Source organism: Podarcis melisellensis (assembly GCF_964234715.1).
Source record: "Podarcis melisellensis genome assembly, chromosome: 11".
Taxonomy (NCBI): Eukaryota; Metazoa; Chordata; class Lepidosauria; order Squamata; family Lacertidae; genus Podarcis; species Podarcis melisellensis.
The window spans coordinates 59,721,211-59,748,006 of NC_138543.1; the positions used below are offsets into that span (position 1 = coordinate 59,721,211).

General features: G+C 44.7%; 1 protein-coding gene across 7 annotated transcripts in view; it reads right to left on the reverse strand.

The window, feature by feature from the left end:
• Positions 1–26,796, reverse strand: part of KIAA1328 — a 197,215-nt gene that overhangs the window by 108,332 nt on the left and 62,087 nt on the right. For 5 of the 7 annotated variants that reach the window (XM_081929770.1, XM_081929768.1, XM_081929769.1 and 2 more), the window contains one exon: positions 9,044–9,171. In XM_081929770.1, coding sequence (XP_081785896.1) covers positions 9,044–9,171 — 128 coding nt within the window. The remainder of the gene's footprint in view (positions 1–9,043; positions 9,172–26,796) is intronic. The other 2 variants (XM_081929773.1, XM_081929772.1) reach the window with 1 other exon arrangement.

Here is a 26,796-nt window from a genome sequence, read left to right on the forward strand (position 1 = left end):
AGTGTTCGCTTGCATAAAGATGTCACTTTTAAACATTTAAAAGTCAAATTGTCTGGAGAATACGTTCGTATAAAATTTATTTTCAGAAACTGATATTTAGCCTGCTGCTATCAGACTTGATTGCTGTGCAATGTTTAAGTGTTAGGCAAATTCCTACAGGTTTGAAAATAGAGACTAACATTGTAGATTCCATACTCAGATGTGTCGTTAGGAAGAGACTGAAATGGAAATTCATACACTTTAAGAACAACTCAGAGGCTGGTTGTGGCGGCTGCTCTTCCGGTTCTTTCAGTTCCAATGCATTATAATAATTTATTTTGGCATGAGTGAGCAGAGGTGAATGGAAGGTCCTCAGAAGAACAGAATAAGAACATAAGAACAGCCCTGCTGGATCACCCCAGTGGCCCAATCCAGACAAGCATCCTGTTTTCAAAGTGACTAACCAGATGCCCAGGGGAAGCCCTCAAGGAAGACCTTGCAGATAAGACATATGGAGCTTGTCTTGAGACCCTAAAGCTGGGGAGGAAAACCTGTGGTCCTCCAGATGTTGCTGAACAAGAACCCCCATCACCCCTGAGCACTGGTCATACTGGCTGGGGTTGATGGGAGTTCAAAGAACATCTGGAGGACCACTGTTTCCTCACAAGTGCTCCTCAGATAACGAAAGCCCGCTTAAAAAGCATCAGAGGGCAGATGAGACTACAGTCATACCTTATGTTATATCCGCTTCATGTTATGTTCTTTCAGGTTACGTCCTGCAGCGACCCAGAAGTACCAGAAAGGGTTGCTTCTGAGTTTTGCCGCTCGCGCATGCGCAGAAGTGCAAAATGACATCACGCGCATGCGCAGAAGTGGTGAATTGCAACCCGCATGTGCCCAGATGCGCCGCTGCGGGTTGCACTCTTTTCATGTTGCAAATGGGCCTCCGGAACAGATCGCATTCACAACCAGAGATACCACTGTGCTGGAATTGGAAGAAACCACGGCTTAACAACTGCAGATACTCTTGGGTGAAGCCCATGTCAATCTGTGTTCAGGCCTAGTTATGGGACTGAATCAGTCTTGGCTGCTCTGATGGTTGACCTTTATCAGGAGAAGGACAAGGGGAAGTACGGAGCTGTTATTCTTACTTGATCTCTCAGCAGCTTTTCGATGCCGTTAACCGTGGTCTCCTTCTGAGCCAACTTAGTGGGATGGGTAACAGAAGCACTGTTTTACAGTGGTTCTGATCCTATCTCCAGGGTTAGTATTAGAGGACAACATTGGGTGATTGTCTTTTGGACCCCAGCAATGTGCTATGGGGATGCCACAGGGCATCAACCGGTTCCATGTGCTTTTTAACATTTATACAAAGCCATTAAGTGAAGTCATTAGGAAATTCGGGATAAGATGCCATCAGTATATTGGGGGTACATACTTCTATAACATCTGAATCAGGAGAGACTGCAAGACCTGGACAAGTGCTTGGGACTGGTAGTGGGTTGGCAAGATGGAGGCACTGTGGGGGGTGGTTCCTAAGTCTGGGATATTGGTCAATTGCCTGCTCTGTCACTAGAGGCCCAAGAGACCTTAGTGGATTGGTGTGCCTTCTACCAGCTTCATCTGCTAAAACAACTGCAGCCATTTCTGGTCTAGGATAGTCTGATCACTGTAGTCCATGCACTGGTAACCTTCAGGCAGGATTACTGCAATGTGTTCTATGTGGTTGGCCCAGAAGCTGTAGCTGGTACAAAATGTGGCAGCTCAACAGTTCACTGGGACAGAATATCGCCAACATGTTACTCCACTGTTGAAAGAATTACAGTGGCTGCCAATGAGCTACCGGGCTAAATTCAAGCTGCATAAATTCCTACACAGCTTGGGACCAGGATACCTGAAAGATCATGTCACCTCTTATGCATCCAGTTGGTCACTGTGCTCTGCAGGCGAGGGCTTCCTGCAGATACCGTCTTATCAAGAGGTCTGTTCCACACAATGTGGAACATTGGGCATTTAGTGTTATGCCACCTTCCCTTTTGAATTCCCTTCCCTTGAAGATCAGAAAGGCACCATCTCTATTGGCGTACTGAAGACCTTCTTCATTCTATTGAACTTTCTCAGTCTGAATTGGTACTGGAAATATTGAAAAGACTTTCAAAAGAAAGATTTTTCCAGGGTAATTAGTGTGACTTGCTTACTTCCAAAGACAGAGTGTTCAAGTGGCAGAAAGGCTGCCAATGGCCAGGATCTGATTTACACGCAGAGAGATCCAAGACCCTGCCATATTTGGAACTGGGATCAGTTGGCAATCCCCTGGTATACTTCCCCTTCCCTGGGTCTGCGTGCCAGAGAACTATTTGCAGGTGGCTAATGGTAAAGGATAACCAGACTGCCTTATCCTATTTATGTCAAGAATATGTGTCATGCTGTGGACAGCAAGACAAATCAGGGTCTAATTAGCTCAGTCAATTCCTTCAGTATTATCCTTTCAGTCTACATTGAGTTATTAAAGCCATGGAAATACAACACTACCGAGACAGCAATGATGGAAGTAAGATGTCAGAAGCTTATTAACTGGAGTTTGAGGATGCAGCTGCAAAACAGACAAACTATGATAAATACAAATTGGCTAAATGGTAATCCATACCGTTGCCTTACGTTTTTTAAGCATGCTTACAAACAAGCTCTGTTGCCTCATATACCACTGGTCAAGAGTGGGTTAGCGGCTACTTAAATACCAGGCAGTATGGTGGGAGCTTCAAGTATGAATAAGGAGCCTTGATGCAAAAAAACAACAACAAACCACTATTGGGATCTCAGCCACTATTCACAAGTGAAACCAACTTAACATGTATTACTGCTTTTACTTGCATTTATCCCTTGGTAACTTTGCCTTCGTTCCTCTCCTGTTGCCTAATGTAGACCCTGTTCTTTGCGACACAGGCCTATCTTTTGTTTTGCTGCAATCAGCATGTATACCAACACAATATTTATAAGAAGAAAGATAATAACATATTTAAAGAAGGACAGTGTCACAGAAAATTTAAAGGCTATACTGTTATGGATTTTATGTACTGTATATGGGGAAAACCCAACAACACTTCACACACACACACACACACACACACACATTCCAGTTATTCACCCAGCTTCACTCAAAACAGAATCTGAAAGTCACAATTAAACACAGCAGAACCTTAAGCAAAATCACATGGAAATTCAAAATTTGCGGGGGGGGGGGACAGTCCACAGCGGGGATAGGGTCACCTTTCTATAGAGTTCAACATCTGCCTCTGACCATAATCAGAAGCAGGTGTCTTTAGTGGAAGAACAGAACAAAGAGCACATGAAAAGATTTGGACTCACTCCATTTTTAGCAACTTTTTACCACTAAGCTAAAGAACTTTACAAAGAAAAGAGTATCGCACACTCACACCCATTTAGCAGACATAAAGACGGATGCTCACAAAAGGAATGGTGACAGTCAGCTTTACAACAGTCACATAAACTGGAAATCTCATATACGGCTTCTGCTTATTAGTTGGATAGATAGATAACAGGATGCCTGCAATGTACATATAGAAATACTCCTCTCAGAGCCCAGCTGGGCTGGCAAATCTCGATCAGGTGGTTGAGTGTCCCTTTTATACAGGATCCTCTTCAGTGAAATAGCCCCATTTGCTATTACCCTCTGATCTCAGGATGAAACTTGAAATGGATTGAGGCACCCACCCACGTATGCAAGAAAACATGCAATTTTGCAAAGCAGCTGTTCAAAACAAGTACCCCAAGGACTAAATTATATTTGAAGGATTGTTCGGTGCTGTTTAGTGCTCCACGTCTGGATGGGCGGGGGGAGGTTCACTCCTCAAGGTAGTTTGGAAGAAAGCTGATACCGATTGATATCTAGGCAAAAGCTAGTTTCCCAGGTTTGATTAAAACCAAACATCCAAAAACAATCACATCTGGGATTCAAGAGCTCTGTGGTCTCCAGTAACCCTCCTGTCTGGTGGTGACTTGCAGGAATCTCAGCTAAAGCATCCCTGACAGATGGCCATCCAACCTCTGCTTTAAAGCCTCCAGGAAGAAGAGTCCACCACCTCTCGTGGGAGTCTGTTCCACTGCTGAACACCTCTTACTATCAGAAAGGTTTTCTGTATGTTTAGTCGGAATCTCCTTTCTTGTAACTTGAAGCCACTGGTTCAAGTCCTACCCTCAAGAGCAAGAGAAAACAAGCATGTTCCCTCTTCCATGTGACAGCCCGTAAGATATTTGAAGATGGCTATCAAATCTCCTCTGTCTCCTCTTTTCCATGCTAAACATATCCAGATCCTTCAAGCGCACTCCTCGTACGCTCCTCATATGTTTATCCTTTCCATCTGGAATGAAGGGCCACTGGTACAGCAGTAGACCATCTGCTTTGAGTACAGAAGGTCCCAGATCCAGATCCAATCCTTGGAACCTTCAGATAGAGATGGGACAGACTCCCTTCCTGAAACCTTCCAGACCAGGCACCCCCAAACTCAGCCCTCCTGATGTTTTGGGACTACAATTCCCATCATATGATATACAATATCTTTATTGTCATTGTCCCATACAGAACAATGAAATTGAAAATCTACATAAAACATTCAAAAACCCCTAAAAACTCTGAAACCCCATTTTAAAATACAATATACTATAGAGACTCCTTATGCTTCGTTTAGAACCAGAATTACATTTGCGTAGAAACTGTTTCTCAGGCAGCTAGTCCTGGTCTTTATAACCCTGTACCTTCTTCCAGAAGGCAGAAGCTGAAAGAGATCATTTCCGGGGTGTGTACCATCCTGCGCTATCTCTGCAGCTTTCTTACGGCACCTGACAGCATAGATTTGATCTAAGGTGGGAAGAGTGTACCCAATTATTCTCTCCACAGTCTTTACAATCCTGGGCAGCATTGTTTTTTCCCTGGCCGTGCAGCTCCCAAACCACACACAGAGACCAGAAGTTAATACACTCTGGGCAGTACAATGGTAAAATGCCATCAACAGGTCCTTTGAGAGATTGTTTTTCCGGAGGGTTCTCAGAAAATATAACCTCTGCTGTGCTCTCTTCATCAGGTCTTTGCTGTTTTCTCCCCAGGTTCGGTCATCCCTGACCACTGGTCCTGTTAGCTAGGGATGATGGGAGTTGTAGTCCCAAAACAGCTGGAGGGCCAAGTTTGGCCATGCCTGTTCCAGACAATACTGAGCTAGATGGGTCAGTGGTCTAACTCAGCAAAAGGCAGCCTCCTATGTTCCTGGGGCAGCTTGTTTTGTCGAGCTCTGGCCTTTGCACCCCTATAGAGTCCCATGGAGAATAGCTCCTCCCAAGCCTCTAGCCAACTCCTGCATCCTTCAAGAGCACCAGTCCATGATTCAAAAATAAACCTACTACATTTTGGAGAGTGCAGAACTGCTCCACTAGCTTTTCCTATTTCCACTTCGGCCACGAACAATTGCCAACAAACCCAAAAGACAAGGGATTTGCAGATGTAGTGAACATTAAAAGTAAGAAACCAAAGTGCCGCCAGCTGTGCTCACAAACAAACGGATTAATATGAAAAAGGGGTGGCTTGGCAAATAATTTTGCCCTTCCTGCCACGGGAGAGGTTCAAAACAGCCCCCGTGCAGAGGTTCATTCGGCAATGGAGCAAAGAAGCACAGGTCCTCTAAGTTGCAAAGCATTTCCACAATTTCTCGCCAAAATAAATTGGATTCTTTCCACTGTTTGAGATGGCAGCGAAGCAAGGACTGTATAATTAGGTCAGAGCTGATTACCTAGAACAAGGGCAATTTTCTTTACATCCAAGTAAAGCTTCATGAAAAGCAGCAAAGAAAGTGCATTTGGGAGTAGCTGAGAGACTGTCTAAAATCTTTCTTGATGAAAGCGATTTAACTACATTTTAATATAGATGGTATTTTCTATTAATGTCAGGGCAGAAACTTATTGCTCCACATATCTCATCACAAGGGCTATCTCTGCATCTGTCTGAGTCAACTTCAGTGACCACTTCAATATTCACTTTACAATTAATGCTGCTTTTTTATGGCTCGCTAGAAAGTAAACCAATTTCAGCCCAGCTCCTCAGTATTGAATTTATTATAAAAAGTTATGTACTTAAAACTCCTATAATGAAACCAGAGGCATCATGAGATATTAACCTAGAGTTAATGCTGAGAAAGCCGGTTTGAATAATTCAATTCATGTCACCTTAAGTATCTTTTCAAATGGAATTAACTTTATCTCACACACAAAAAAGGAAGCGCCACGTTCCAGCTACTGATTATTGACTCCACGAGGGCTCCGTCTTAAATCATCACGGCACCATTTTCCCCAGTAAGTTTGTGGGGCTCTTGCCAAGACAGATGCTCAGAATGGAACGCCAGGCTGTCAGCCGAGGGCCGCTGGGACTCCACCCTCCGAGAAAAGGTTCTTCCGCATCCCAGAGACGACCCAGCGGAGCTGAACCAAGAGCTCGCTGGATTCACAGTTTAGACGGGATGCAGGGTTCCTGCAAAGTTTTTTTTCTCAATGTCAGTGCCTCTAACAATATCAGGCACTGTTTTCGTCATCGCTCAGATGGCTTTAAAAGAAGAATTTGACATTCATGGATCCATTAAGGATGGCAACATGGTACTGAGCTATTAGATGAATCTGCGCCATGAAAACCCAGCTGGCCACAAGCCTGGTGTCCCTGGCAGACCAGAGTGGTATGTAGTCACAGAAAAGAAAGTTTTGGGGGAAATAACAGCACCAAGAACAGGATGAGAAAGCAGACAATTCTGGTCAAGTTACAAAGAAGAATCATATCCAGAAACTGCAGAAATATATCACTGTAGATAATACTGAGCTAGAGGAATAAGGCCGCTTCCTATGTTCATATGCCACATAAACCTAGTGCACTCTGTGTTCATTTATTCTCTCTTAGAACTGAGATTATCCACTGCATTTGGAAGTTGGGAGAATGCGGAAGAAAGGAAGGAATTGGACAGTGTCACAAATCTGGGAAGAGAGACCCAACAAGGACTGATAGCAGCCTCTACCTTTTCAAAGTCTGCCATTCACCAAAGTATTGCAGAAGGTCACAGCTGTATTCTTCAGTGTTAAAAGGCCACCTGTCCACTCATTCATGGATCCAATGAAATCCGGTCATAAAGCAGGTCGTAAAGCAATACCAGTGAGACAAACACCCCCAAGGTACCACAGGACTGGCAGTCTTCGGGCTGCTGCAAAGAACATTGGTTGATTCACACATGCATGCCCCTGAGGTCCTAAGATTACTGTTCTTCTAAAACAACAGAGAAAACTCTTGCACGTGACTCTGAAGCGCCACAGGGCCTTTTGAAATTGAAATTCTGACTTGAGTACAGTCGATGCTCCAAAAGCTTTAGCAACATGACTTGTTTTATTCAGGGAAACAACTACTGCGAGAGTAAGACCATACACTTTTGACTAAACTCACCTTATGCCATTCTTCTCCCAAAGTGGGGGGGGGGGATTTAAAAGTATATTTTTATATGATGTTCACATCACAGTAAATCTCCTCTGTATGCCTCCATAAGGTTGTGGGAGAACAAAGACTAAGAATCTTGTCTGAAGTGACACCCAAATTGCAGAACTTCCGTTCTGGATGCAGGCCCCTGACATGTTGTTGTTTTTTACTATCTTTTAGGCAGCATGCAAAGTCTGTCCCATGTTTAATGGCAGGTGGTTACTGTAAGGGGCCACTGGCTGGTTCCACCTCCACACTAGTCTTGAGGATGGTGCTCCCCAAACTCCAAGAGGTGTTGGAGGCTCCTGCTGGCTCCAGACTACAGCTCACATAGAGGACGTACTAGGCTTGCCCGCAGCAGCTGCTTTATCTTAAAAAGCGGGTAGGGCAGCAAGCATCCAACAGAAAGAGAGCTGGGATGAAGGGGCGTTGGTTCTTGTAGAAAAGGTCCTTCCCATTCACTGCAGCACTAAAGTGGTGAGAAGGAGAAGGACAACGAAAGAGAGCCCTGAAGCCCAGCTGCCTTTTGAGGAGAGGAGAAGGACAGCCAACAGAGCATCAGAAGGGCAAACAGTCCAGCCAGGTCTTTCAAGGAGGGTGTGACAATCAAACTGGTGGAGACTATCTATTAGGAGGCTTAGAGGGAATATCTGGGTAGGTTCATTCCTGGGAGAATGCGGTTCCTCCCTCCTTCATTGCTGTGCTCTTAGTTTGTAACTGGACTTAAACTGCTCAAGTCCAGAGCTTATAACCAGCTCCAGTACTTTTTGCTGGTTCAGTACCCTGCCATCTGCCTTCAGGAGCTAGGGCTGTAAATGTGCCCCACTGGCCCAAAAAGGCTGGCAGCCCTTGAACTTGGCAGAAGCTCTACGCCACAGGGGGTGCGGAGCAGTCCATAGGCCCTAGTTTAATAGGAAAAGCCAGACCTCTTTCTGCCTGGCAGTCACCAGCACCTCCTCTCTTCTATGCTTGGCAGGGGGTTGGACTCGATGGCCCTTGTGGTCTCTTCCAACTCTATGATTCTATGTGGCATTTCTGGAGGGGCTGGGATATGTTACCTTGGGCAGTGGCCTTTATGGAAGGTGGTCCCGCCCTGTCCTCATCACACCCTTCAATAGTTGGACTGCTGTTTTATAGTTGCTGGATCAGTGCTCTTTCATCTTCTGTTTTAATCTATTGTTGTGGTTTTTTAAATGTTTTTTCCATTGTTTTATATATGTTCTCTTATTGGGCTTGGTACCAGGAAGAAGGCAGGGAGGAAAAACGAAACGTACTTTGTGTGTTGGAAAGCAAAGCACACATCGAGCTATGATCAATGGTTTCACTGTGCTGCTGATCCAGAGATGCCTTTCAGCTGGGATTTCTCCCCTCTAGGCCCCATGAAAAAGGAAGGGAAGGGTGCCTGGAGGACTCGCCACCTTTAGGGAAGCACAGCAGGTTTAAATGCTCCAATGTTTGCCGTTGGAGCCCCATGGCTGCAGGTGCCATTTCAATGACGAATAGCAACCATCCAAAAGGAAACAATGCTGTTGGAAGGGATGAGGCACTTACCTGCTGCTCCTTCTGCTTGGCAGCCTCAAGCTCCGAAAGAGAGTATGTGAGCTTTTCTTGCTGCTCCGAGAGATACTTCTGATAAAGGCTCAAAAGTTCCTGGCACTCTCTGTATTGCTGCTGCAGAGGTGAGATAGCAAGTTAAGGACAAAAACATTTCTCATGGATGAGGGAGTGGGGAGGGGGGAGGGAGAAATGAAGTCAAACACATTATTCTGTGCAAATCTGATTTAGCTGCCCAGGTAAGAAATCAGAGCAAAATACATGAATATCTAGAGAGAATAAGTTATAACTACATAAACAAAATATTCATCTCCTTTCATCTAGATTCCTGACTAAATGCAAGAACCCGGCTCCATGGGCCAAATATTACTGAGTTTTGCCTTGCAATTTGGGCCATGTAGAGATTGCCTTAATTTATACAAATCCTCCCTCTACAGGGCTTTGCACAACATGTTCATTCTCCCACAAGCCACCAGTTTCTGGTGCCCAATCTTTCCATGCCTCCAACACACAACGTTGGGTGTTTGCCTGGTCGAATAATGAACAATCTTTTAAGCATTCCCTTTAAACAAAAAACAAGATGATGTAATCATCAGCATCCTGATTACAGAAACAAAATTAGACAATTGTTCTTGTGAAGCAATTAAATTAACTTTCAATGAAATTATCGGAACCTTTAACAATATGTTTCTACAAATGTGAATGGTGAATGGGCCGTTCTCCCCACTGGCTTTTATCCCAGAAAACCAGGATCCAATGTTACCTTTTTAAAAAAAGATGAAATTAAAAACAGGAAGTAAAGTAATAGCAATTAACAACAGAGTAGACAGCAAGCCCATTTTTAAGGGGAGTTGTGCTAGGGAGGCAGCAAGCCAATTCTTCTTCTTTTTTCCATTTTATTTATTTATTAACATTCTTATATTACATCTGTAAACATTGTCATATTACGTTACAGGACTTACTATAATATAATTTCCAACATGTATACAAAAATTATATACAAATTTTACATACCTAAAAAGAAAATGAAACCAAAAAAAGAAAGAAAGAACAAAGAAAAAAAATAAAAACAAAATTTTCCAAGCCAATTCTTCAATCAACATTAACACCTTGTTTTGTGTAAAAAAACCAAGATGTGAGTCATGGGCAATCCTAGGCTATTTGTGTTCAGAGATGCCTGCTGTTATAGCAGGGGACCAGCAGGAGATGTTTTGCTACGCTGTTAGGTTTGCACCCAATTCCTGCAGGACCAGGGGGTTTGGGGGAGTAGTTCTCGCTCCTTGTGAACAAATGTCACCATAACAAAACGCTAAAAGGCAAGTTGGCACCTACACAGTGGCACTCGATGTTTCATGGGATACTGACCAGGCAATTGGCCAGGGTCCCAATCCTCCCAGAATAACTCTTTTTGGCCTGTCACATGTGCAAAGCAAACAATTCCATCAGGGAAATGTGCTGAAATTCCTACTACTGACAGCACTCCATCAACTATACATACTCCCATCCAATGTATAAGATCATATTATATTCACACTTTGTAAACTACACTGGCTTCCAGTTTCTTTCCGGGCCTAATTCAAAGTGCTGGTTCTGACCGCTAAGGCCCTCCACGGCTCAAGACCAGGGTAGGTGAAGGATCACTTGTCATCAGAAGCTCTTTTACAGGTGTCTCTGACATTGGTCTAGCAGGTTAATACTTAGCAGAACCTTTTCAGTGGTGGCACCCTGACTTTGGAATGTTCTCCCCAAACAAATGCACCAGGTGCCTAATTTATTGTTATTCCAATGCCAGGCAAAGGCCTTTTTAGTCTCCCAGGCTTCTAATCTATGCTGATTTGTTCCATCCTGACTCAGGTCTTACATTCTTACAATGCTTCTATAAAGGTCTTACATTCTTACAATGCTTCTACAAATCCCCCGCTCCTTAATTTTATTGTAACTTATCATGAAAATGTGATTGAACAGTGGGGGTATAAATGGCAACAAACTGTTCAGACATTTCTGCCACCATCTTGGTTGCTCTCTGGTTCGTAGAAGTGGATGCAAAGTGCAGGATGGGTGGGACATCATAATTCAACAAAAGAAAGCAAGGGAGACCGGAGACGGAGACAGAGACGGTGGTGATAAAAAACAGGCAGAATGAGCTCAGAGATGCAAACGAGGTAAGTGTGGATGATTTATTCAACAGCGGCCGGCATGGTCATCAATTTGCCTGACTACAATCCCAAACGCAAAGCCTTTCGCAAACTCCCCATGGCTCATATGCAGGCGCAGCCTGGCAGGCCTTTCAGAGACCGACGACAAGTTTTGGACAGTGATCTAGAGACGCAGCAAACTGTGGCATTTGCAAGGATATTAGCAAAAGCGCCCTGCCTTGCTTGCAGCATTGAAATTCCAGGAGGAGATGAATCGGCTCTTCACCTGTCACTGTGCGATTCCGTCCCTTGCTCATTTAACATGGTAAACCATTTCCTTAGCGTCTCCCCCCCCCCCACTTTCCCCTCCCCACCTCTCTGCTTTTAATTATGCATACAGACAGGGCGAGGGCTCGCTGTCCAGAGTCCTCCAAATAAAGGCTTTAACAAGATGCCACTGGTAAGGGAGCAAACACACAAACACCCTTTCTAGCCCGCAAACAGCACAGACTTGCTTTAACTTTTTCCTACGATCCAAGTAGTGTGTGTGTGTACTGTTGAAAATGGTGGTCGAGGTTACCCATCATGTAAACTATTTTAAATAGGACACACACACACTATTCAGTTTCCAAAGGAACTCAAGGTTACTCACAACACCCCCATCACACACCCCAAAACTCACATTAAAATACGTAACAATCCCCAATAAAATCACTGATGTTAACGTCAAAGCTAAGGCCCCATAAACGAATACTGAAACAGTCATGAAAGCCAGGGGTTTTTTCCAGCTGGAACTCGCTGGAACTGAGTTCTGGCATCTCTTAGGTGGGCGCCATTGCCATTCTAAGAGAACGAGGAAGGTGTTCATGGTGAATCCTGGCCCCTCTTTTTCTAGAAAAATGGCACTGATGGAAGCCAAGCATCAACAAAAAGAACTACATCAGTTAGGAGCTTATTATGTTTTGTTGTCAACCCTCAAAAGGCTAAGAGTTGGCTCAACCAAGTTTTCAGGAGGCAAGCGAATAAATCAGAGATCAAGAAGTAACTTGTTGTCTGAGATGGTCACACAAATGCCATTTTTAGGGGCTACAGTGGTTGTAATCAACTGCCCTTCTCCTTGTTCTGCTCACATCCACTGCACCGGCACCTCTTCTGGGTTCCTGCCCCTCCTTATCACAAGATATACGACAAGACCAGCCTGGGCTGTCCAGTACCCACAGCCAGAGAAGCTTGTCAAAACAGCAGGCATGTGGTTCCCTTATTCTGCAGCTGCCTAGGTTGGCAACCTCTAGCTTGTGTCTATGCACCGAACCAAACAGTGCTTTCATACATACAGAAATCCAGCAAAGCAGGTAACTACAGAAGAAGGGAGCTGCTCAACTGAAGTTGGAGGGCTTCTTTCTGGGTGCTCAAGAAGGGCAGAGAGGCTTGCTAGGAGGTGGCAAAAACCTATGGCTACCTAGATTTGGGGTGTCACCCTCCTCCCCTTCCCAAGTGCACACTTGCTTCCCCATGTGCGGTCTGACAATGCTAGGAACAGATGGGAAAATCCCATACTTCTTGTAGTCTAGGGAGACGGGGGAGAGACACAGATATGGCCAATAGGGCCCTCACCTTCTTGCCCTCCATAAAAATTAGGCTCCTTTAAAAAAAAAAAAAAGAACATCTATTGGTGCCAATGGAAGCTTACTTTAGTGGCTGGGGGGGGGGAGTTTAACCTCATGCAGGGAGTGTTAACTTTTCCCTTCTTCTGCCCTGCAACATTCATCAACACCACCACAACAATACAGGTTAGAAAAAGCCCTGTCAGCTTTGGTAGGTCTATTTTGGTAGGTCTATTTTGAAGCCCAGTTGCTGTGGAGGGAGCAATCTTTGTGGAGGTCTCTAGCTGGGGGGAGAAACGGGCTAGCATGATCTTCAAACTGCCCCGATGCTTTCATCCAAGCCTAAGTGTTGTGGGATGTGGGTGTCACTGTGGGTTAAACTACAGAGCCTAGGACTTGCCGATCAGAAGGTGGGCAGTTCGAATCCCAGCGACAGGGTGAGCTCCCACTGCTTGGTCCCTGCTCCTGCCAACCTAGCAGTTCGAAAGCACAAAGTGCAAGTAGATAAATAGGTACCACTCCAGCGGGAAGGTAAACGGTGTTTCTGTGCGCTGCTCTGGTTCGTCAGAAGCGGCTTAGTCATGCTGGCCACATGACCTGGAAGCTGTACGCCGGCTCCCTCGGCCAATAAAGCGAGATGAGCGCCGCAACCCCAGAGTCGGCCACAACTGGACCTAATGGTCAGGGGTCCCTTTACCTTTAAGTGTTGTGGGGTGGTGGAAGAGGTGAACACAGGAGTGTGTTGATGGGTGGGTGGCCTCATCTAGTTTATGTATTGCTCCCACCAACACTGCTGGACCCCAGGCCCAAAATGTGACCCCCAGAATGTGGCTGAAAGAAACTCCCCACCTCTGTTGTGGACGTGTCCTCTTCCTGGCTTATTTCCTCCAAAAAATGTGGCAAGGAAACCCCAAAAAGCTTTTCCATTTGATCCAAATGGGCACACCTGGGAACCTCCTTGAAATCAGTCCGAAAAAGTGAGCCCTTCCAAACGCCTTTGCTTGGCTTGAAACAAAAGGATGGCACAAGCAAGGTTTTTAAAAAGCTAATTGCATTTCTGAGCCAACAGACGTGGAGCTCAGGCAGTTTTATAGTTCAGTGTGTTTTGTCGCTGCACACACACACACAAAAAGTCTGAAATGATTTGTGGTGGTCTCCCGAGTCTTTGCCAGTGATGATGTATATAAAAGGAATTTTTATGCCAGCTGTAACCATCGGTAGTAATGTTTATAGTAGGTGAACATATTAGCCTGGACGCAGGGCATGAATTTTACTCTTGAAAAAGCCTGTTCGTTTATACAGCCCAAGAGTTAAATGTCTGCATCTGAAGACAAATGGCAGGAAAATTCATTTAAATCTGAGTTGCGTGGCAAAATATAAGAAGCAGCCAATCTCATGATTATCAAACTCTTGCTGCTCATTCTACCCGCTCAGCTTTTGAGCACCTCCCACATGCACAAGGAACAATTGTGTTCCTTGAGTTCATTGTTACTTAGTTAGGGGGTCCTTCCCACTAGGACAAGAAAAACCAACAGGACTGACTGCTGCTTTGCTTTTTGCACCTCTATATCACACCAGAGAAATTGCAAAAGCATCCTATACAGCAGAGAAGGCCTCGTGCAGGAATTATTTCATTAGACCTTGTACTTCCAACGTTTTTCCTGATTTTTTTTAGTATTTTTAAAGAAATGCAACAGATTTTACTCTGTACAGTATTGCTCTCCTTTGCTTCCCCTAGAAAACTTACTGTATATTTTCCAGGGGGGAAGCAGCATTTCCATTACGTCCCACCAAAATCACCGCAAATAAAGCAAGCTGACAAAAGCAGAAGTGAAACGCGGGAAGTTAACTTGTGAGATCTTCCTAGCCATTGATTGAGTAGTTATGATATCACAGAACGCTTAGAAACATTCCAACAGTTATAAGGAGTTTTAACTTGAGTGATGAGCGGCAAAGAAGTGAGATGGCAGCATTACTGCAACGACGATCAAAGATCAGGCAGAGTCTGCAGATGGCCTGGGATAAGTGTAGTAAGGTAACCAACAGAGATGGCTATGCAGAAACATAACTGCATTATTTGGGGAGGGGGTGTAACACAGAGTGATGTCATATGTTCCCAAAGCATTGTATCATGGCAGCTTTCATAACTCTGGAATAAATGTCTAGTTCACTAGAGGGTATATTCTCAAACTCAATATGAGTAACTAAGCGTGCTTCAGCTGGGAGAGTCAGTGGAAATAAACAGCCAAAAGCTTTTGTTGCTCATAGCGAGAGAAGCTGACCTAGCTTGGAAGCTCTGATTGTGGGAGACAGGGAGGGGGCTTGTCAGATTACCCATAATTTCAACCTTAGGGATGCTCAGGAGATCCGTGTAAATTTGGCTAGTCTTCTTGCAGTTGTCTTCTTAGTGCCAATGGCTATTGAACATGATACCCAACACACTTCTGGACAAAGAATGATTTAAACCTGGTTCTCCCACATCCAAACCCACCACAATATCTGATGCACCGTGATAGCTTCTGCCAAACACAAAAGGTTTTTCTCTTCTCAGCAGTCTAGGCTCAGTACTCCAAGAATTCACTTCTCCAATAATGACAAAACACATCCCCCAAGCCACAATATACATTATTAAGAGTTTTACTTTTTCCAAATTTGTGGGAGTTTTCATGCAAGCTGTCGCGAAATACATAGGAGCAAACCTGGGTTTAAATGGTGCACGAGCTCCGAGAAGCTCCGATCGCTTCCCTAGACCAGACAGTCCCAAACATCACACACCACCTGGCACATGCTGTGTGCACTTTCGGAAGCCCAGAAACAATGACCACGGGGGTGCCTGCCTGAATTATGGCTGAGGAAAAGGGTAAAGCCAAGCAACTTCCCTGCGGAGTTTATTAGCTAAAATCTGAAGGTGCGGCAAAGACAGAAAGTAATAAAATGTTTTATGAACAACTTTACTTCTCGTGTTCTAATACTGCGGAGCTTATGTGGACTATTTAACTCAAGCAAGCGAAGGACCTGCTAGGAAACTTCCCACAAGGCCCTTCTTTAATAAAGAAAAGGTTCTGCTCAAGCTGTGAACTCCAGGAAAGTCAAGTTCCTCTGGAGAATTGGGGTGTTCAGCAAAGCGGGCTGCAGAAACATAAAAGGAGAGGCGCAAGGCAGAAATGTATCCCATTTCTGTCCGGCGAGAAGCTAGGAACTGGAGATTTGAATAGCTTAATGCTAGCAAGCAGTTAGCCAGTCAATTAAACCAAGGTGCAAGTGTGAAAAGAGAAGGGAAAAGGTCACCACGCCTGCAGAAGTTAAGCCACTCACATCTGTTTGAAGTGTTGTCATTCTATTGTTGAACAGTATAGCTTTCATATAAAGGAATGGCTAATACATTCCCATTGTGTTTGAAAGGAAATTAAATTTACATTCTTTGGGAATATGGTATCATAATTAGTTCATGACTTGATTACACTTTGAAGTGAGCTGGGATGGCACACGGTGAATACAAATGAGCCACGCGGAGGTTACCTGCCTTAAAGAAAAAAGGCACCAGCACTCCAAACAAAGGGAAAGATTCCCAGCTTTCAGCTGGCGCAGCCAGGATATCAAATTCAAATGTTTTCTGCTCCCATCTGGCATCAATAAGGCCACAGGAACTTAAAGATGCAGCCTCCTAATCAGCTGAATGAGTTGTTTGGAAAACTAATCCTTCCATCTCCACCCATACCACCTGCACAGCAGTTGCTAAAATTGATTTTAAAAGCAATGAAAAACACTAAGCTCCTTACATCGGTCAAAATTGCCGATATGATTTATTTCCACAAACAAGATGGAAATTTCATGAACTACCGAAGGGAGATTTACATGCCATTGCTCCTTTAGCAACCTGAATTTGTTTGCCAAGATGTTGTTGAAAATAACATATTTAAACCACCACCAAAAACACAGAGGGCAGTAGAGAATCACAAGATTGCAGAGACTGCTTCCAAACCAAATTACTGAAGGAAAATTCAAATTAGTCACGGCAACCTATTCACTTTTGCATGAAGGCAAAATGGTTGTTCAAGCCTTCTTCTTTTTTTTAACTGTGCCCAGGTTTCCAAAGAAAACTCTTGAATCCCTGGAATGGCTGTACCAAACTCTGGTCACCATTTCTCATGGTTTTGCTTGACACTGCCAAAGCCACCTCCCTTTCCTTAATGTTCCTTACAAAAGTGTTTGCTTTTACATTAACTCACCCTCACTCAAAATCACTCTCTATTGCCTTTATTTGCCAACAGGGGCACAATCATGTCATCAATCTTGAGTACCTGCATCCACTCACAGGACTAGCCACCTGTCATGGATGCTTTAGTTGAGGTTCTTGCATCGCAGGCGGTTGGACTAGATGACCCTCGGGTCCCTTCCGACTCTGCAATTCTATGATGCTGTGACTATGCTCATTAATATCTAGGGACAGCATCACATGAGACACGCAGTCATGAATTCCCAATAACTCCCTGGGATCACCCAGAGGAAAGAGTGGTGCTAAACATATTGATGACACTACGCTCCAAACCTCCTGGTGCATCTCCAGGGCTTCATATAGATGTCAAATACCATGGGGGACAAGATGGAATCCTGTGGAACCCCACAGGATATCTCAGGATGTGAGCAACATCACGGGAATGGTGTTTTGAGGACGAAGGTGAAACTGGGATATATATTATTTGCTGTTGTTATAGTTCTAGTAGGGGAACATGAGATTTGTATGTTGTTTTATTTATGATTGTTTTGCTATGTTATTATAAATTGTTTTTGTAGTGTTTGTTTGAAATCCATCCCAGTTTCTTTGTTGTAAGCTGCTTTGAGCATCCTCTCTCTCTCTCTCTCTCTCTCTCTCTCTCTCTCTCTCTCTCTCTCTCATATGTGTGTGTGTGTGTGTAAAAGCGGCATCCAAATAGAATGAATGAATGAATGAACTCCTATGGTGCCAAATAATAGCCTCACATAACTATTTTCTGGAAATGGCCTTGGAAGTAGCAGTGAAGCCACTGAAGCACAATGCCCCCCACACCCACTTTCCCTGAAATGCTCCAGAATTGTCAACAGCATGGGTAGGCAAACTAGGGCCTGAGGGCTGGATCCAGCCCAATCACCTTCTAAATCCGGCCCGCAGACAGTCCGGAAATCAGCGTGTTTTTACATGAGTAGAATGTGTGCTTTTATTTAAAATGCATCTCTGGGTGATTTGTGGGGCCTGCCTGGTGTTTTTACATGAGTAGACTGTGTGCTTTTATTTAAAAGGAGTTCTGATGGGAAAGTTTGCTGACCCCTGGTCAACAGTATCGAAAGTCACCAAAAGATCAATGAGAGCGAGCAGGCCTGAATCTGGACTTCTGAGCTGGAGTTTTCTGGAACCAGAAGAGAATAATGCAACATCCTTGGGCAGGGCAGGAACCAACACAATGGGACCCTCTTGTAAGAATGCTTCTGGTTAGTAGGGGCATCTGGGGCTGGCCCTGAGGGCGGTACGTTCTCCCACTCCATATCCCTGGCCTCATTTCCCAAAATGCAGAAGTGGGGGGGCTTCCCTCCCAACATCCACAATGTCCCAAAGATCGCCACCTCCCCAGCTCTTCTGATATACCTTAAATTCACAGTCCTTGTTCTGTTTAGCAACATGGATAGCAACATGGATATGGTGATATTTTCCTTGCTGCCCTGGGGCTTGGCTGACTGCAGGTTGTCCACCTAGGCTGAATAACAACAGTTGTTCAGAAAGCTAAAAGGCAGAAACAGAGGAATACACACTCAGCAAGGACGGATGCAGACAGAAGATGGCTGATTTTCTCTCTCACACAGGATCACACCCCAGTTGCAGAACACATGTTTTGGGCGTACAAGATCCCATGTTCAATCCTTGGCAGCTCCGCCTAAGAAGTATCTCAGGCAAGTGGTGCTGAGAAATAGCTTTTTCCCTTTGGCTCTGAACAACCACTGCCAGTTAGAGAACACAGAATTGGCCAGAGCAGGCAATGGCTTGACTCTTTGCAAGTCAGCCTCATACATACACAGGCAACAGCTAAGTTGCTTGTATATAACACAGAAAGAAACTGAGTCGCAATTTCCAATCATTTTGACACAATATTTAGTTGGACCTTGGAAGACGGAAGAGAACAGAAAGCACTGTTTCTGTACATTTAACCAGAGTTCTTTAGATTCAAGCTGAGTTGAGCTCTAGGTGCTGCAGTGATGATTAGAAGGATATGGTGGTCCCAAGACTTGCTGGTTACCGATGGCAAGACATTGCTCTCTGTTTACATTCTGCACAGGTTAAGGTCCTCCAGAGCCTGAACGAGAAAGTCAGTGCAAACTACACCTGGGCCTATAGAGATGCTCTTGCAAAATCCGTCTTGGCTTTGGGTGCTTCCATTGGCTCACCTGCTAGTAATCAAAGCTCCTCCAACAAGGATCAGGCAGGGGCCCTTTGAGTGGTGGGGATGTGCTGCCTTCATCATTGAACAGGATACAAGTTTTCCTAACGATATAGGATTTATGGGAGAAAACTTGTTCCATTTGCAATGCACACACACAAAGTAAACTCAACCCAAGCTACAGCAAGTGCAGGGGGGTGGAGTGGCACAGAGAAAAATAAGAGAGAGGCTAAATCTTCCAAACACAAAGAAATAGGTGTACTACTTCCCCCTCCCCTTTACATATTTAAAGTGCAAGATTAAAACAAATATAGAGAACGCTGCATAATTTAGCTGTCATTTTCTATCAAATTGCTCATAATTGTAACCATAAAATGATAATATTCTACCATATGTGCATCTGCAAAGCTGACAAAAGCATTGGTCAGTGCCATGGAGACAAAATATGGACCGAAGGCTCCCCTTAGTGGCCGCTGTGGGGGATATCACGGCAGTCCAACATTCCTGATGGCCCTCAGCAGAAGGAGTCTTAAATGTGCAGGGAGAGAACCTGAAATGGTTGTTTTGACATGAGCTGCATCTTCAGACAGACTTTCCAAGCAGGATAATCAACAGTGACTCTATAGGCACACGACTTCTACACTGGCCAGTTCACTTCTGGGTCGTTTGCACACCACTCCTCACGCGCAGGCACTAAGTCAGGATTTAGTCTCCCAAATTTCTTCCTGGGTACCCCATTAATTCGAACAGATTGTTCACCCCAGGAACCTGTGCTTACTGAGATACGTTCCCGCCGTGAATTTCTGCTCAGTGGTGTAGATGGTGACCCACTTCTTCTAAGTGGTGGATCAGTCCATTTTGGTTCTTTTTGACTCCAGCTTGAACTGGTTTCCATTAGAACAAAAAACGAGGCTCTCTACCACTGAAATTAAAGGAGGCACTTCAGGAAGACAGACGGGTGCATAGCATGGGTGGAAGTCATGGAGGCAGAAATAGTGAGAGAGGAAGTCACACAATGCTTACTAAGAAGAGGCAAGGGAGGACGGAGGCTGAAGCCCTTCCCCTCCCTTGCCCCTACATTTCAACCAGCCCTTCAGCGTGGGCTTCCTTCACTTTGTGCAACTTGCCTTGCTAGGGCAAAGTAGGCAGTGTGAATGCTCCTCAACTCAGTCCAGTCCTTTCCTCGAGAGCAGAGCTTTCTCCTCTCACCCAGTTCAGACTGCTGACCATGGGAAGACAATACCTGTCTGTGAGCACAAAAAGCAGCATTGGCTGAGGCTATGATTTGGCCATGCTGGCACTACAAACCGCATGCAACCCCAAGGAGAAAGGAGGGTGCACTACCCCAGACGAGTAGCATGGCCACGACAGAAGAAGGAAAGCTGGCTTTTGTATCTAGGCTTCACAGGCCCTCTCTCATCCATCCCTGCGGTTGCTTTGTTGTCAATACATATCCTGTTCTGCACACGATGTTTGGAGGTTGACAGAGGAAACCAAGGCCATCCAATGACTAGGTTTGTAGAACAAGATCCTAACCCAGATCCACCTCAGATCTATCTGAGACCAACCCATAGGAGCTTTGAGGCAGTTCTTTCTAGGGCTGTGCACACTAAACTAAAACTAGGACTATGAACTATGAAAACTGAGCATACTGAGCATACGGAAAGACGTTACCTTTTCCACTTAAGGTGGTAAGGGACCAAAAGACAGAGCAAGCGCCGGGTCTCAACAACCATAGAATGGAGCCATGTTTTGCAGCACTGAAAAAATTACAGCATTGTGGTGGCAATAGAAATGCTAACAGATTTGTTACTCAACTGCTCCCATAGAGCAACTGCTACTTGGCAAATGGCGCAACTGACCTTCCATTTTTCCTGCTGCTAGACAAACATGGCAAGGTGAAAGAAATTAAGCATAGCACTCCAGCTTTGAGCACTGGAAGTCCTGCTTAATTCCACCAGCATTGCTCTACTTACCCACACACCCAGAGAGATAAAAGGGGGAGAGGGAGAGGGAGAGGGAGAGAGAAGGGATAGAATATTCACCTAGATGGTCTCAAGGCTATTTTCACCATCACGAAAGCAAGATCCCTGCTCTTCAGCCAAGTGAAGGCTGAGGCTCTCGCTTTGAAAAATCCTCTTTGTCTCCAAACACACACCTGCATATTTCTAGATTCACATATTTATCTTTGGAAGTTCTCAGCAGATAATGATACTTCCAATTTACATTAATGGCATTCATCCATGACTATTTGAATTCATCTACCTGGGTTGGTTCTGCAATTTGATGAGAGCATTCACTTAAGAAACGGGGATACAGTGGATCTAAGAATTGGCAGCAGTTATGTCTGAAAAAGCCGAAGGATGGACCTCATATCCTGGAAGCCATGGCCATAGTGAATGAGAGGACAGCATCCTTCCCCAACTGGTGCCCTCCACATGTTTCATTTATATATTGATTTAAAGTGTTAACAAGAAGGCATCCTATAGCAGGTCATGGGGGAGGGAAACATTACTGTATAATAAAAAGGGAATGGAAATAGAACACTTTTAAAACAACAACACAGAAGTAAATGCCTAGGTAAATAAATAGGTCTGCAGCAGGAACTGAAAACTCACAATAGTTGGCACCAGCCTGATTTGGGAAAGGAGGAAATTCCAGAAATTGAGGGCTTGTCCTGAGAATGTTCTCTCCCACATTGCTGCCAAGACAGTAGCCCCAAGAGATCTCAAATAAAAGGCAGGTCTATATGGCAGAAGACACTTGGCCAGTTATCTAGCTACTTCGGGCTTTGCATGTCAGTATAAGCACCTTAAATCTGGCCTGGCAGCCAGTAAATGCAATGTATTTCCTATAGGCTGCCCCACACTGCCATGCTATTGCATTTTGCCCCACCTACAGATTCCAGACCAGCTTCCGAGGCAGCCCTACACAGATTGCATGGCAGCAGTCAAGCCTCCCAGTTACCAATGCATGGATCACTATGGCCAGACTCTACCTAGTCCAGGAACAGACGCAGTTGGTGCACCAACCCAAGCTGGCAAAAGGCCAATGGCCATCCTGGCTGGGGCTGATGTGAGTCATAGCACAAACAGATGGAGGACACCAGGTGTGGGGAGGACAGAATAAAGGGACATGTGAAACTGCCTTACACTTAGAGAGTTCATTGATCTGTTTCACCAAGCGATGTTTCCTCTGATAGCAGGTCTTCAAAGCCTCAGGTGGTAGCCCTTCTGCCTAAGATCCTTCAACAGAGATTGAATGTAGAATATTCTTCATGAAAAGCACATAGTTTTGCCACAGAACAAGAATACTAGTAAGTGAGCAGGACAAGAGGGCACTGTGCAGGACTAGTCACACTAGTGTTTGGTTCTCTCTCCTGCCTAGTCACTGCAGGGGAAAGGTTGTGTTATGCATGGTTAGTAAAAAGTGGTACCTTCTTTGATACTATAACCCACTTATTTCTGGGAAGGAACATGGATATACTAAAAACTTGCAACATGAATGAAGTTGGAAAAGGGCCCTGGCATTGGAGGCTTCCTAGATGGAAACTACCATCCTGGTTCTCAATGAATTTATGCACATAAATCTTTCCACATGGACCAAGGAGAAAAAAATGAGATTGAAACTAGAGCAGATTCTCTCTCTTTTTCACTTCACTGAGTAGCTGCCTATACTCTTCAACACAGAATCAATTTCTTGCAGGAATTTTGATAGATGTTCGCCAAAGATGATTTCGGTGTAATGTATGACAACGGAAGCCCTTTTGAAGCTATGATAATCAAAACCCTCTCCTTAGAAATAAGAGTCAAGGGTAAGAATCCTTCACCTTAAGCTTGCTGCCCAACCCGCCCACCATCTTGCATTCAGTTGCATCTTCTCGCAAGAGACTGCCTTGAAGTCACATCAGCTAATTCGATTCGACAAAAACTGCAAGCTGAAAAATGGGGAAAGGAGCCCATCAATGATCAGGGCTCTTCCCTTGCTAAAGAACATCAGCCAATCACCAGCTTATTCACATTTTTGTGCAACCAATTATGACATTCATATTCCACCTTCCCTCCAGGAAGGTGAAAGATGTGTATAGAGGGTTCCTAAGTGGTCTAGCATCCAAGTATGGGACGGAACATCTGCAGCGGTGCTGAACAATGTGCCCTTGGCCCTCACTCCCATTAGCCCATGTCACCCAGAACGAACACAGTATGGGCTGCAGAAATGAGCGTGGAGGAAGAAAGTCAAGCCACACTCCAGAGAAGGCAAATGGGACACTACAGTTAGCCTTAGAAAGGATAGTTATATTTGGCAGTCTCTTACAAACACTTACCCCCTGCATGTGCTTGTATGTATACACACACACACACACACACACACACACCAAAAATTATAATAATCTGGGCACATTTTTCCATTAGGCTGATGTTATTGCCTCATTTCTAAGCCCTGCACCTAGAAAAGTCTTTCAGATTGAGACAAATCAGACACTCGTACGGTGCAGAGCACAGCTGCTGCTAAACAAGGGTGCCCATACGAGCCAAGAAGTCCTGCCCTTTCAGAGGTACCACAAAGCTAACTGTCTCCGGACTGCTCTCATTAGAACCATCCAGCACGGCATTCGCTTGAGTATGCTGCAATTTCCTCTTTCAAAACGGCAGCTATTTTGACAGCTTTTCTAACCTTATTAGAACACAATCTGTTTACAGCGCTTGTGATGGGGTTGGGAGGGTAGGGAGAGAGCCACAGCGCTGAGATGGGAGTCGAGGTCATACTGAGAAATCCTCTGTGAGGGGGAGCGCTAGCACTCACTGCCAACAAGGCAGCGAATGCACAGAGAGAGAGAAAAAAGCCTCACATTACCATCCCATGTGCCAAACCTAGTTAAGGCCATTTCCCTACTTCCGCCTCTGAAAAAAACCCAGCCTTAAGAATGTGCCAAACCAAAGAACGCCAGTTGTCCTGAATCAAAGCCAGCAAAGAAAAGATTTAATAACAACCTCATTATAAGGTTCATTGTTGTAGGACTATTTAATATACAAGATTAACACATCTTATCGGCCAGTTCCGCCGAAGCCTATTATACCCCTCATTAATACATGCACATTGCTACATCATTTACAATGCCAACTTCTCAAGTAACACTGCATGAAAAGAGGGTGTGGAGGCGGAGGAAGAAGAGGCGGCGGCTGCTGCTGCGAATAAATTGCCTTCTTCCGTACAAAGAGTAGACGCTGAAATGTTCCCTATAACTCAGACTGTCAGACGTCGCTTTGGAGGAACACTTACTTCTCTGTAGAGGGAAACCTGAAGACGGACGACAGCAGCTTCCCTCAGTCTCACCAGGGTCCCTGTCTCCGAGTTATAGCAGGTTGAGAAAGGAAGAGGCAGAACCATTAGCACCGCAGTCCCAAGACATCTTCTGGTTTCCAGCTTTGTTTTGTTTTAACATTTACAAGCTGGCAAATAAAAAAAAACAACGGAGAAAAGCGAGACAAGGAGTTCTCTGCCATCGGGAGCCTTCTAAGGTCAGGGTATTCAAACAACTTACTCCGGAGTGGTCAGTTCCATACCATAATGAGTTCGGGAAGACACTGAGCCCAGTGTGCAGAGTCCTTGATGAAAGCAAGGCTAATGAAGAGGCCTGCCAGGTCATATCAAACCCATCTAATCCGGCACGCACTTCCCAACAATGGCCAGACGTCCATTTCCAACAGCATAGACTGAAGGCAATAGTTGTGCACCACACTTTGTCCTAAACAACCGGCAAACAAACCGGTACACTATCTCTGAAGGTGGTCTATTTGGCCAATATGCGTAGTAACTGAGTAATACAGAATATGACATTTACTTTTGTCTTTTCTGAACTGATGGTCAGTTAATCTACTAGGGTGGTCCCGATTCTACAACTACAAGGGAAAGAGTCCTATACAATCTCTTGATACTATCTCTGGACAGTAATCATGGTATAGTCATAAAGTATATGTTTAAACCCTAAACCAGGCCCCTTTCTCCAGGCGAACGATTCAAATGTCTAAATGCTCTCACAAATAAAATGCTGTTTATACCTACAGAACTAGGGTGCCACAAAGAAGGTTCTAGACTAGCTTTCACCTGACATTCATGTAAAAAGTAGTTTCATGTTGTAGGGAGGGATGAAGGATCACCAACCCTCAAGCAATCTGAAATGGTTTCTGGTCCAGAAACATATAAATCACCTGCTGGTCTGTTTAATTATTATTACTACTGTTACTTATTACATTTGTATACCACCCTATGCCTGTGGATCTCAGGGTGGTTTATAACATAAAATTGCAATATAAAAAAAACACAAAATCAAAAATCAAAACAAAGACATCTAGCTGGAGGTTGGAAAGAGTAGAAATAGTTTTTGAGATCTGAGGCGAAGCAGAATGGGTGAAGGAGGTAAGGTAAAGGGTAAAGGGGCCCCTGACCATTAGGTCCAGTCGTGACAGACTCCGGGGTTGCGGCGTTCATCTCGCTTTATTGGCCAAGGGAGCCGGTGTACAGCTTCCGGGTCATGTGGCCAGCATGACTAAGGCACTTCTGGTGAACCGGAGCAGCGCACGGAAACGCCATTTACCTTCCCGCCGGAGCGGTGCCTATTTATCCTCTTGCGCTTTGATGTGCTTTCAAACTGCTGGGTTGGCAGGAGCAGGGACCGAGCAGTGGGAGCTCACCCCATCGTGGGGATTCGAACCGCTGACCTTCTGATCGGCAAGTCCTAGGCTCTGTGGTTTAACCCACAGCACCACCCATGTCCCTAAAATCTTCCTTATAAAAGTTCAAGTCAACACAAGAGTTTCCCAGATTTCAATGACATTTAGTGCAACTGACTCTGCTTTCTCCTCTTTCTATACAAGAGAAACCACAACGAATGGCACAGGCTACTAGCAAAAGCATCTCAAACGGAGATTTAAAAACATCCCAACAGGCACTACAATTTGGTGCCAATAAGTGGAAAGTAACCTGCAAATGCAAATGAGAAAAAGCACAGTACGCAGCTTCATATGTGTCTATTTTAAGTTATCTTAGTAGAAATGCAAAATAAGAGACTGAGCAAGGATGGCAGAAAAAGGCTCAACTCTCTCTCTCTGCAGGTTTGCAAAGCTCCGGAATCAGCAGGCCGTTTTCATAAGGCACCTCTTTCCACTGCATTTGTTTAGGAGCACAATGAGCGTGCCTCTGAAAATGCCAAGGAAATGTGGGCCCATAAATAATGCTGCATTCTTATTTGCGCCTAACCTAAATATTTATGTAGTAATTTAGCAGTTAAAGATGCAAACTCTTTATTTTAAATGTTACTCTGCATTAAAGGTTAACCACATGACGTGTTTACTATGAGGCTTTTGAATGACATTAAGGCGAGAGCTCGCTTTGGCCAAGCTTCCCGCAAAAAGCGTCAGGAGTTGAAACGAAACCGACACAGGCGAGCCCTCAAATCCACATTCCACAATAATGAATGAAAGTGCCAAAACCTTTCTAAGCTTCCGCAGGCTCTCCAGCTGTAGCTTAGACAAAAGCCGGCAGCACAGCAATTTACAAAGCGGAGGCCATCTTCGCCAGGAGGAGGGCTGGGAACACAAACACGT